At 43.3% G+C, this 12,545-nt stretch overlaps 1 protein-coding gene across 3 annotated transcripts in view; it reads left to right on the top strand.

Moving 5' to 3' along the window:
- The window catches only part of ITPR3 (inositol 1,4,5-trisphosphate receptor type 3), a 475,039-nt gene that overhangs the window by 391,572 nt on the left and 70,922 nt on the right, over positions 1–12,545 (top strand). For all 3 annotated transcript variants that reach the window (XM_073616048.1, XM_073616047.1, XM_073616046.1), the window contains exons 48-49: positions 7,784–7,976; positions 11,023–11,148. In XM_073616048.1, the coding sequence (XP_073472149.1) occupies positions 7,784–7,976; positions 11,023–11,148 (319 nt within the window). The remainder of the gene's footprint in view (positions 1–7,783; positions 7,977–11,022; positions 11,149–12,545) is intronic.

The following is a 12,545-nucleotide window of genomic DNA, read 5'->3' as shown; positions in this document are numbered from 1 at the left end:
CTTGGTTTCGGGGTCCCGTGCGCGGCTAGGCTCCCAAAAAGTCCCACACATGTGGTATCCCCATACTCAGGAGAAGCAGCAGAATGCATTTTGGGGTGTAATTTCACATATTCCCATGGCATGTTTGAGCAATATGTCATTTAGTGACAACTTTGTGCAAAAAAAAAAAAAAAAAAAATTGTCTCTTTCCCGCAACTTGTGTCACAATATAAAATATTCCATGGACTCGACATGCCTCTCAGCAAATAGCTTGGGGTGTCTACTTTCCAAAATGGGGTCATTTGGGGGGGTTTGAACTGTCCTGGCATTTTATGAAAGCTGACCGCTGGCTGAAAAGAATGATACCAAGATGATACCTAAACCTGCAGGCATCATTCTGGTATAACCACTCAAAGTCCAGCAACATACCAGTACGTTGCTGGTCCTTGTTGGGCATATATTGTAAACTTTTTTTTCATGCAGCCTGTGGGCTGAACCAAAAAAAAGATATTGATCGGTGGGTATGCCCACCATTAGAATACCTCCCTTCATCCACCCACTTCTAATGATGGGCATACATGCACCATTTATATATGCCGAAGCATGGGGGCATCCTCCCGCAAAAGGCAGGAGCAAATCGCTCCTCCACCCACTGCTGCCCCCACGCTTTGGCATATATGCTGAAGTATGTAACTGTGGTTGTGAAATCACCTCCGACAGCGCTGGAGTCACGGCTTTATATATCGTGGGAGCAAACGCTGTTGCTGTCAAGATAAATAAATCCGCGCTGCAACTGAATGGCGTACCTGCTAAGCAAATGATGGTTAACAATAAAACAAAGTAACATTACAGTATAACAGTAAGACTTACCATACCTGCAAAGCAAATACAAAAAAAACATAGTAAAAAATAAAACATTTAACGCAACCTGTGCCTAAAATATATATATGCCGAAGCATGGGGGCATCCTCCCGGTAAAGGCAGGAGCAAATCGCTCCTCCACCCACTGCTGCCCCCACGCATCGGCATATATGCTGAAGTATGTAACTGTGGTGGTGAAATCACCTCCGACAGCGCTGGAGTCACGGCTTTATATATCGTGGGAGCAAACGCTGTTGCTGTCAAGATAAATAAATCCGCGCTGCAACTGAATGGCGTACCTGCTAAGCAAATGATGGTTAACAATAAAACAAAGTAACATTACAGTATAACAGTAAGACTTACCATACCTGCAAAGCAAATACAAAAAAAAACATAGTAAAAAATAAAACATTTAACGCAACCTGTGCCTAAAATATATATATATGCCGAAGCATGGGGGCATCCTCCCGCAAAAGGCAGGAGCAAATCACTCCTCAACCCACTGCTGCCCCCACGCTTCGGAATATATGCTGAAGTATGTAACTGTGGTGGTGAAATCACCTCCGACAGCGCTGGAGTCACGGCTTTATATATCGTGGGAGCAAACGCTGTTGCTGTCAAGATAAATAAATCCGCGCTGCAACTGAATACCTGAAAACAATAAAATGGTTACCAACAAAACACAGTAAACAGTAAAGTATAAAAAAAATGCATATCTGAAAAGCAAACATGGTAAAACATAATAACAATAAAACATTGCAGAATAGAATAGAGTAAAAAAGAGCAGAACAATAGAGAGAGAATAGAGAGGGAGAGAACAATAAAACAACAACTATTTTTGTTTTTTTTATTTTATATTTTTTTTGTGTTTTTTTTTTTTTTTTTACACTTTTTTTAGTAACTTTTAACTTTTGTAACTGGTTCCAGGTTTGGGTCTCTCAAAATGCAATGGCATCTTGGGAGACCCTGTGAAAGTGTGTCCTAGTCTGTGCAGTGCTGAACCCTACGCTAATACTCAACTAGTGTATGGTAGCGTTCAAAACATTCACCCATGCAAAGACCAGGATTGCCAGGACAGGAGGGACAATAACACCGGGTGTCACGCCTAAATCCGCGCTTGCTGCAGACACGACATCTTTTTTGGGGGGCTCGTTGGGTAGGGGTACTCGGGAGGGCATAAGGAAAATGCCTCATGCAGCCGGCCTACTGCATTTGGTTGGGGAAGGTGAGGTAGAGCACCGTCTGGAAACAGAAGGGCTCTGATGATCTCTTCCTGGAATTTAAGGAAGGATCCAGTCCGTCCTTAAGCTCTGTATAGCACATGAGCGTTCAGCAAAGCCAATTGAAATAAATAAACAGACACTTTTTTGTACCAGCATCTGGCCTTACGGGCAACTAGGTACGGCGCCAACAACTGGTCGTTGAGGTCCACCCCTCCCATATTAAGGTTATATTCGTGGACACAGAGGGGTATCTCCACAACACCAGTCGCCGTAGTAATTTGGGTCGTCGTGTCTGCATGAAGGGAGGTGAGAACGAAAACATTCTTCTTATCCCTCCACTTCATAGCGAGCAAATTATTATACTTCAAGCAGGCTCTCTCCCCCAGCCTAAGACGGGAATCTACAAGCCGCTGGGGAAAGCCCCGACGATTAGGTCGCACGGTTCCACATGCTCCAATCTGATGATCAAACAAGTGACTAAAAAGTGGCACGCTCGTATAATAATTGTGCACGTACAAGTGGTACCCCTTTCCGAATAAGGGTGACACCAAGTCCCACACTATCTTGCCAGCGCTTCCTATGTAGTCAGGGCAGTTTGTCGGCTCTACGTGACTATCTTTGCCCTCGTAAACCATAAAACTACATGTATAGCCTGTGGCCCTGTCACTGAGCTTATACATCTTGACCCCGTATCTGGCACGCTTGCTGGGAAGGTACTGTTTGAATGACAAGCGGCCAGAAAATTTAATCAGGGACTCATCAACGCAGACAACTTGATGGGGGGTAAACAAGTCTGCAAAACGTTGGTTGAAGTGGTTTACGAGGGGCCGAATTTTGTAGAGCCGATCGTATGCAGGTTCTCCACGAGGACGACAGAGTTCATTGTCGTTGAAGTGCATGAACCGCAAAATCTGCTCGTATCGTGCCCTGGCCATGGAAGCAGAGAACAAGGGCGAATGGTAAATTGGGTCAGTGGACCAATATGACCGCAACTTACTCTTTTCATTCAAGCCCATGAGGAGGGAAAGGCCCGGAAAGATCTTAAATTCGGAGACCGTAATTGGTCTCCAATCTCTGGCAAGGGAGGACTGGGGAATAGTGGCGATGTGTTGACCAGCGTACAATTTGCTTTGGTCCACAATAGATCTATAGAGATCTTCGGTGAAAAACAGTGAATAAAAATCCAGTGGCGTAAAGTCAACTGTTTCCACCTGAATTCCGGGTTGGCCAGTGAAAGGGGGAAGTACGGGTGCTGCAGAAGTGGTGGGTTCCCAATTCGGATTGGCAAATGCAGCAGGAAGGTCACTATGGGCACAACGGGCCTGTCTTTATCTTCTTGGTGGCAGCGGGACACTACTAGTGCTTGCCACTTCACCAGCTTGAACTGCACTTATGGGACTCGCCACGTCACCACGTGATACTGCAGTGCTGGATGTACGACCAGGGTGTACTAGGCCGCTGGTGCTTGCCAGTTCACCAGAAGGAATAGCGGCGCTAGTACTTCTCTGCTCCATACAAAGGACCTGCGGTTTTTGCACTTCAAGGACAGAAGAAGTTCGGTGTCTGGTAGGCCTGACCCTAGCAGGGACCACAACTCTGTCGTTAGAGCTATCTGTCATGGAGCCGCTGTCCTCTACAGGATCGTATTCTGAGCCTGAACTTGACAGATGAGTGACTTCCTCTTCACTATCTGTCATGCTCAGAAACGTGTAGGCCTCTTCACTAGTGTACCTTCGATTTGCCATTTTGGGCTCTAAATTTAGGGGTACACTAGTGAGACTCACAGGCAAAAAAACTCCTGACTGTCAGCGACTGTATCAAAACGCTACCAAAAAACTGTTAGCGATCGCAGGGATCAGGCCTGACTCTGCGAACGCTGCAGTTATGTGTGCTTAGTGTTTTGTAAGTGTCAGTTATCGATCGATACTGCACTTGGGTGGGCTGGGCAGGGCTGGGCCGAGGGGCAAAACGCAGGTGCTAGCAGGTATCTGGGCTGATCCCGCTAACACTGTGTTTATGGGAACCCTAAACTGCTGGGGAGTATAGATCTGATCGGATCAGATATCGATCGGCTCAGATACTATAGCACTAAGGGAGGTGTATGCTGCATGCGTGGTTTTTAGCGGTACTGGCGCTAACCTGATGCTGCCTGGGGCGACGCAGACCTTATCTGACCCTAAAAATTTAATTTATATCACCGCCGGGCAATTAGGGGGTTAAACGTTTATAAGGTAATAAACAGCGGGTGCCCTAAAACTATAATAAACTATAATAAACTATAATAAACTACAAAAAACAAACTAGCTAACCAGCGTCACCCGTAACACTTATACGGTGATCGCTGGTGAAAGGGTTAACTAGGGGGCAATCAGGGGGTTAAAACCTTTAGCAGGTAGTATATGGGGGTCCCTGTCGCTATAAAACACTGACAGCGAACCTATATACTTACCTCCCTAACTAGCGTCACCTGTGTCACTAATACAGCGATCAGAAAAACGATCGCTTAGTGACACTGGTGACGGGGGGGTGATCACGGGGTTAACCTTTATTAGGGGGGTTAAGGGGGGTACCCTGGACCTAAGGGGGGGTACCCTAGACCTAAAGGGGGCTAACCTAACTGCCCTAACACTTATAACTGTCACAAACTGACACCAATGCAAAAAAAAAACTGCTATTGGTGTCAGTGTGACAGGGGGTACAGGGGGTTGATCGGGGGGTGAAGGGGGGGACAAGTGTGCCTGGCATGTTCTACTGGAAGTGTAGTGTTGTGCAGACTTACTTGATGTCTTCTCTCCTCGGCGCCGGATCAAAAAGACCGGCTCGAGGAGGGATGACATCACTTCCTTTCCCTCTGTTTACATTACAGAGGGAAAGGAAGCGTTTTCATTCGCCGGGAGCGATCGGGAGGGGGTGGCCAACAATTGATGGCCTCCCCCTGACCTCTCATCGCCCGGGAAGACCCCCCACCCGCGGAAGGCAAATCACGTGTATGTACATGATTTTGCCTGTCCGTGCCACCTTTTCAGACGTACATCGGCGTGAGGCGGTCGTCAAGTGGTTAAGTTCTTTAACTTAAAGTGGTTGTAAACCCTTCTATATACCCAGCGAAGTGGCTATCCTCAGATGATACACAGAAAACAAATCCTCCTACATAAGTTGTACCTGTCTGTCTGCGGTCTTCTCTTCTTTACAGCCGTTCAAAGTTCAGCATTTATAAAGCTTGTCTGAGCTGTTGAAAAAAAGGAGGTATAGAGCTGAAGTTGCACTCTGCAGAGCTCATTGAGGAGCTGTGAGGACCCCCCACAGGAACAGAGCTGAGGCTGACAATCAGCTGGAGCTCCCTCCCCATCACCATTTTTCTCTTGGTGTCAGGAAAACTTGTCAGAAATTATTCATGTTGATAGCAGAGGAACAAAGCAGCAGACAGAAATGACACTTAGTGCTCTTAATTGAAACAAGTACACGCTATAGAAGGATATGCTTTGTTCATATTTCATGTCTGAGTTTTACAACCACATTAATTAAATTAATTTGATTGAAAAGAGTGCATTTAACCAGTAATATAAATGGTCATCAACAATTTTGTTAAAAGACTTTCCTCTTGATTTTTTTTTTTTATTATTTATTTTACACCTATTTGACCTTTCAAAAAACAGGCCCTCTAGTGCTAACATGTTCCATATGTACAGCACAGAACTGTAACAGGAAGAGATAGATATTTTTTAGACTACTTGCAAGTGTTATATTAAATGTCAAGTTATATTTTAGCATATTGATATTTTGCACAAATCTAAGAAAGTAATGGAATTCATGGCTGCGCAGTCTACAGAATTGATGAAATATACAGTATATTGTGAAAGTGCTGTGCCCTGCCAAGGTTTAATAAGGATTTTGTGTCATCCAAAGTTTTCATTCGGGCAGTTTAAGGGACTGCAGTGTGCTTGTCTCACACAGAAACAATTCTCAGCAGGGATTTCAAATCTACCCAATACAAATGTTACTATATGTGGGAACCAGATTCTAACAGTAGAGCACTGAGGAACCATCCACTCAGTTAAATGTTTTTTATAAGGTCTTTTCTTGCCCACTTTTATTAAAACAAAGTTCAAGACATCACATGGTTTTCCCCCGCTCTGGTTTTTCAGCATTTCTCAGCCAAAAAACAAATATTCATCAGCATCCTAGCTTACATTTGCAGCACTGCTGCTCTGGCCTCGCACTTCAAGCTCTTTTGTCTACAGGGTTTTTCTCAGAGAATAGGTGCAGGTACTCCCCCTTCTGAGTCACCACTTGTCCCCGCCCCCTACCCCTTTGAGCACATCCCTTGGTACTGCCCCCTAGCCACCTCCCAGTACTGCCTATTTTAGGGAATACAGAACCAAGTGCCTTTTACCAAGAACCAAGTGCCAATTACCAAGGTAATTTCTATGGAATTTGTTCATTATAACAAGAAAAGCAGTAAAAAAAATACCTCCAGCAATTACAGACCCCACCACCAACAATAGATCCCCCAGCAACAATAGATGCCCCCACCAAAACACCAGGTCCACTTCAGCTACAATAGACCCCCCCCCCCCCCCCCCCAGAAAAAATATATCTCCTATCAGCCAACTTCAATAGACTATACAGCAGCCAGAAACAATAGACCATCACTCAACAGTAGATCCCCCAGCAACAATAGTCATCTTCCTCAACAGTAGATCCCATCAGCAACTTCCTCAGGATGCCAAACGAAAGGAGTTTGAGTCACTTGTTCTTCTTTTGTAATGAATGCACTTAAAAGGGAAAAGCATTTTGTCACTTTCAGGTTCAGAGCTGATTAGCTGTATTGGAGCACAGGAAGGCATTAGAGGTCTAGTAGACCCCTGAAGTGTCTATTATAAAGAGAATAAATGAAAAAGGATTATCCGAAACAAACTGTAAGAAAAATAAAGGTGTGCCGCATCCCAAATATATATGGAAATGGGGGACCCCCCTGGGGGTGGGACTTTGAAGGCACTACCAAAACAATGTAGGTAAATGTAAAAAAAGTATAAAGTTTATTCAATACATAAAGATCACAGAATAAAAAAGAAAGGATGCATTAAATAGTACAAACAAGAGGCCAAACGGCATGATACATATTCCTAAATCCAACGACGTTTCAGAGATGTACTGTGGTCTCCTTCATCAGGGGTTTTCACAGGAAGTATAATGTCTATAAGATATAAATATATGCCAGCTGGGTTGTTGGTGCCTATTGGTGGACAGGATCAGTGGGAGACCGATCCTATATATATAGCCAGGTATGCAACATACCCGACCCCACATTGGCTACGCAGGGCCAAACTCTTGAGAACTAACATAGTTCAACCTAACCCCCTTTACCTCCCCCCCCCCCGTCCCCTAACCCGACCAACTACCACAACCTAGGATTCACATAGACGTGCACCTTCTAACCTTGTACGGTTATATTTTGTCCTCTGTATACACAGTTATCCTCATTCCTCAGTAAGTGAATATGATCTTGGATACCTCGGGGGGACAATGGTTATTTCCAAAATGGCAAACTCCCATTCACTTAAAACATGCTTAACCTCCTATATATATTTATTCAATTAGCCCACAGTTGCTGAAGAGTCGAGCCATGCTTGCCAGACTCTTTTAAACTTTTTTTCACAGCTTCTAGCCCTGTATGTAGCATTTTTGTTTTTCTAAGGTCTGGTTTTTGATATTCACAGATTGTGCGTTTAGATCGAAGCATGGAGCAGATTGTATTCCCTGTTCCAAACATCTGTAAGTTCCTGACAGAAGAGACCAAGCACCGAGTTTTCACCACCACAGAGCAGGATGAGCAGGGCAGCAAAGTTAGTGATTTCTTTGACCAGTCATCATTTCTTCACAACGAGATGGAGTGGCAGAAGAAACTACGAAGTAAGCATTTTCTCAAAAACTTGCTTATTAAGATATGGGAACAAACTGTTAAATAGGTTCTGCACTGGTTGTATTCTCAAATCTACAAGGACAGTGTCCAAACTGTCTTCTGTCGTTACATGCAATGGACTGACATCTGGTTACAATGAAACTTAAGTCATCACATAGCTACAGAATATATTAGCAAAATTTGCAGTATTTTTGGGTGACATACTGGAGTCACAAGAGCTGGTGCCAGTACTCATCTATTGTGACCTTAAATGGTAACAAAAATATTAAAATAAATGTGGTAACTTGGGAAATAGAGAGGGAAGATGTTACACAACACAGGTTTCAGGAAGAGTTCTTCTGTTGTCCCTGTGAGGTGCTTTGTGTCTGTTGTGGCTGCAGCAGATAATAGAGAACTCAGACTAAGGTAAGGTGAGTAGAATTTCTGATTTAGCATAGCTGTAGTGTGCTGGAATGCATAAGATGCTCATGGATTTGTTTTATTTGTGGCTTGAAATTACTTTTTAAAGTCTAGTTAAAGTTTTTAGTTTTAAAGTGGTAGCAAACTCCGTTTTGCCACTTGTTATAGGCTTACCTGTAGGTACTGTGAATATCTCCTAAACTTGCACTGTTTAGGAGATATTCATAGTGCATGCAGCCGGTGATGACACCGGCGCATATGCTCTGAAGGTCTGGCATACCGTGCCAGCCCTTCAGAGCCCCTGCCGTAATTGGCGGTTGCCGCATGCATGTGCAGGAGTAATGTCATCGCGCCCCCGGCTACTCATGTAGCCGGAGGATGCAAACCTGAAAGGAAGACCAGGTGAATATGGAAGCCCCCTCAGCGGTCACAGTGGGGCACTGGAGGGCTTTGTTTTAAGGTAAGTCTCGCATAATGTGCTAGTATGTGATGCATACTAGCACATCATGACATTGCAGGGGCATTTTTTTTTTCCTTAACTGTAGTTCACTACCGCTTTTTAAAATGAGTAAGACGGGATTAAAACCAATTGCTATCCATAGTTCTATTAGAGAGATTTCCTATCACTTTCTCTCCTGGTTTCATAAACCAGGAAGTGCGGGGAAATCTGAAGCAGGTATACAGACTGTAGTAAAAAAAACTAATGGAGGTTCTTTCTTTACACTACAAGAATTTCTTTTTAATATATGTCCCTTACCTCCTCCCTGGTGAAACTATTGCCACCAGTGAGGTGAAAACCCTCTAAGGGCCTGTGTCTGTGAGCTTTTGTTTTCTTTTTCATTTCTATGGGAATGTAAAACCTGCTTGATGCAGGTCAACTTCAGGTGAAATGGTCAGTAAATTCTAAATGATCTCAGAAGCATCCTAAACTGATTTCAAACTGATGCTAAACTAGAGCCATTAACACAGGCCTAAAGACAGTTGACACAGGCCCTAACAGAGCTCCAGACAGCAGGAAAATTTCCACAAAAGTTCTTCTTACCCTTTCCTGCTCTGTTCAATTTGGAAGGATGCACTTCAAGGACCTGCTTTGATGGGCAAATGCAGCATGTTTCGACATTGGTCTGAGACGTTTCTGAAATTATTATTTGCTTCTCCATAGACTTGTATGAACTGAGAAGCAGTTCTAACACAAAAAAAAAACGCCTAGCCAGCACCGGCTCTAATGGTAGATAAAGGTATATACCAGCCATAATGGAATATTAAACCTTGAGCTACATACAGTGAGAAAAGCCTGGATCAGGGGTAGGCAACCTCTGTCTTCCTCCTTTCAAAGTCTCATGGGACTTGTAGTTTCAAAACAGCTGGAGGGCCGAGGTTGCCTACCCCTGGCCTACATGTTTGATTTAAAGCGGGGGTCCACCTATCTATTGTTTTTTATTTTTTTAGTTCATTCACAAACTTTTCTTCTCAGCATTACATACTCACTTATTGTGTGCAATATGTCCGCCTGTGTCAGATTTCGGCGGAAAGAATAACTTATATTATTCACTGCAGGCGGTTTCCATCTTCATTGTGGGCATTTGAAGCCCACAAGCATTTATTTCCTGGATGTGGTGAATTCTGTGCTCCTAGCATTCACCGCTCGTTCCCGCACATGCTCAGTGGCATCCTGGGAAGCCTGAGACTAGCTCCCAGGAGTCTGGGAGAGGCTAGAAACACGCCTACTCCCACGGGAGGAGAACCAGGAAGTGCAAAGAAGAATAGAAAAATAAAAGATAATTACTGCGATTTAAATTTTTTTAAACGGCATGACAGCATCTAGGCAAGGAAGAGAATACATACAGATATTGTTAAAAATTTGGGTGGAACCCCGCTTTAAGTAGTTTTCTTAGGTAGTTTGTCCTGGCATTGATATACCACACCAGTAAATTAAGTGAACTTTACAACTTTACTACACCTGCAGTGTTTATTTGATAGCATCAATAGCTTTGCTGATTGATTTCGCTTATTGACTAAAATTGCACTTTAATGGTACTTAATAGGTACGCTCCAGCCATAATTGAACATTAAACCTTGAAATGCATAAAGGGAACACAGCCTACCTGCTCTGCGCTTCAGTTGTTTACCCAGGCAATGCTCAGCTACGCTGTTTACTTGAAAACATTAGTAGCTCACTGATTGCTTTCACTTATTGCCTGGAATTGCTCTTTAAGGAAGAATTTTGGGGAGGGAAAAAAGACGTATTAACAAAGCCACATGAACTCACCTTTGGTATTCTTTGGTATTATAGAGGTTTAAGCCTATTTTGTAAATAGTTATAAACAGCCTATTGTTATAAAATGTTATTTTACATACTTCCTAGTGCAGTGTGTATGGAAAATTAATTGTTTCTTGACCTTTAAAATGCAATTGAATATAAGAAGTAATTTGGTTTACTTGAACATGAAACATGGATGAGAATGAAGTCAATGTTACTGTACTTTCACTGAATGTCTTGTTAGATAAATAGTTAAAAAAAAAAAAATCAGAAATAAAAAAAAAAAAAACTCAAATAAATTAATAGGTTAATAGTGTAAAAATAATGCTACAACAGAAAATAATTTTGTATATTTTATTCATTCAACTTTTTTTCAGGTATGCCTTTAATGAACTGGTTTTCACGAAGAATGGGCCTTTGGGGAACAATTTCCTTCAACCTGGCAGTTTTCATTAATCTGATCATTGCCTTCTTCTATCCATATGTAGAGGGGACATCTATGGGTAAGATACACTATTCCTGACATGCAGAAGACATCTACAGGCTAGAAACTGGGGCTAGAGCAGAGATAAAGTATATTTTGTCCTATTACCCCATGTATGTGTTTCCTTCGATTTTTGAAGTAAACAATGGCTGTAATATGGTCGCTATGGGCCACACGTCTTTGCCCCAGTTTGTAGAAATAGGAACTGATGTTACTGTATACGTATGATTCTTCATTGTCTTCAGTTTCCAAAGAGAAATGTTTATTAGTTATAACAACTTTTAGAGTTTTATTATTATATTAATAGGTCTTTTTTAATTTTGAGTGAGTCCCATATAAACATATGGCACATAAACATAATGGATACCTGTAAAGAAAAACTGTACTGTATGGGGTTGATTTACTAAAACCAAAGAGTGCAAAATCTGGTGCAGCTGTGCATGTAGTGCATATATCAGCTTCCATTTTTTTTTCCCAAAGCTTAAAGTGATTGTAAAGTCTTGTTTAAAAAAAAAAAAAATAACAAACATGTTATACTTACCTCCTCTGTGCAGTTGGTTTTGCACAGAGCAGCCCGGATCCTCCTCTTCTTGGGTCCCTCTTTGCTGCTCCTGGCCCCTCCCTCCTATCGAGTGCCCCCCACAGTCACCAGCTTCCTATGGGGGCACTGGAGCCAAGTCACAGCTTTGTGTGTCCATTCAGACACGGAGCACCGACCTGGTCCGCCCCCTCTCTCCCCTGATTGGCTGACCGACAGCCGCGGGAGCCAATGGCGCCCTTCTGTGTCTCAGCCAATCAGGACGAGTGTCCTGGACAGCTTAACATTCGTGGGGAGAGATGGGGCTCAGGTAATGCCGCGTACACACGGTCGGACTTTTCGTCTACAAAAGTCCAACGGACGCTGACGGACTAAAGCTGGCTGGTAATCCGATCGTGTGTGGGCTTCTCCGGACTTTCAACGGACTTTTTCAGCCTCAAATCCGACGGACTTTAGATTTGAAACATGCTTCAAATCTTTCCGACGGACTCGAGTCCGGTCGAAAAATCCGCTCGTCTGTATGCTAGTCTGACGGACAAAACCCACGCTAAGGCAGCTATTGGCTACTGGCTATCAACTTCCTTATTTTAGTCCGGTGTACGTCATCACGTAAGAATTCGACGGACTTTTGTGTGATCGTGTGTAGGCAAGTCTGTTCGTTAGAAAGTCCGCCGCAAGTCTGTCGGACAGGCTGTCGGACTTTTGTAGCTGAAAAGTCCGACCGTGTGTACGCCCCATAAGTGTTAGGGGGGCTTAGGGGGTCTGCTACACACAAAAGTTTTTTTATCTTAATGCATAGAATGCATTAAGATAAAAAGCCTTCTGCCTTTACAACTCCTTTAATTGAACAAGCTGAAATTATAAGCGCATTGGCCACC

Source organism: Aquarana catesbeiana, linkage group LG02 (assembly GCF_042186555.1).
Source record: "Aquarana catesbeiana isolate 2022-GZ linkage group LG02, ASM4218655v1, whole genome shotgun sequence".
NCBI classification, from domain to species: domain Eukaryota; kingdom Metazoa; phylum Chordata; class Amphibia; order Anura; family Ranidae; genus Aquarana; species Aquarana catesbeiana.
Note: the sequence above shows the minus strand (reverse complement) of the source record. Positions and strands in the feature narration are given on the sequence as shown.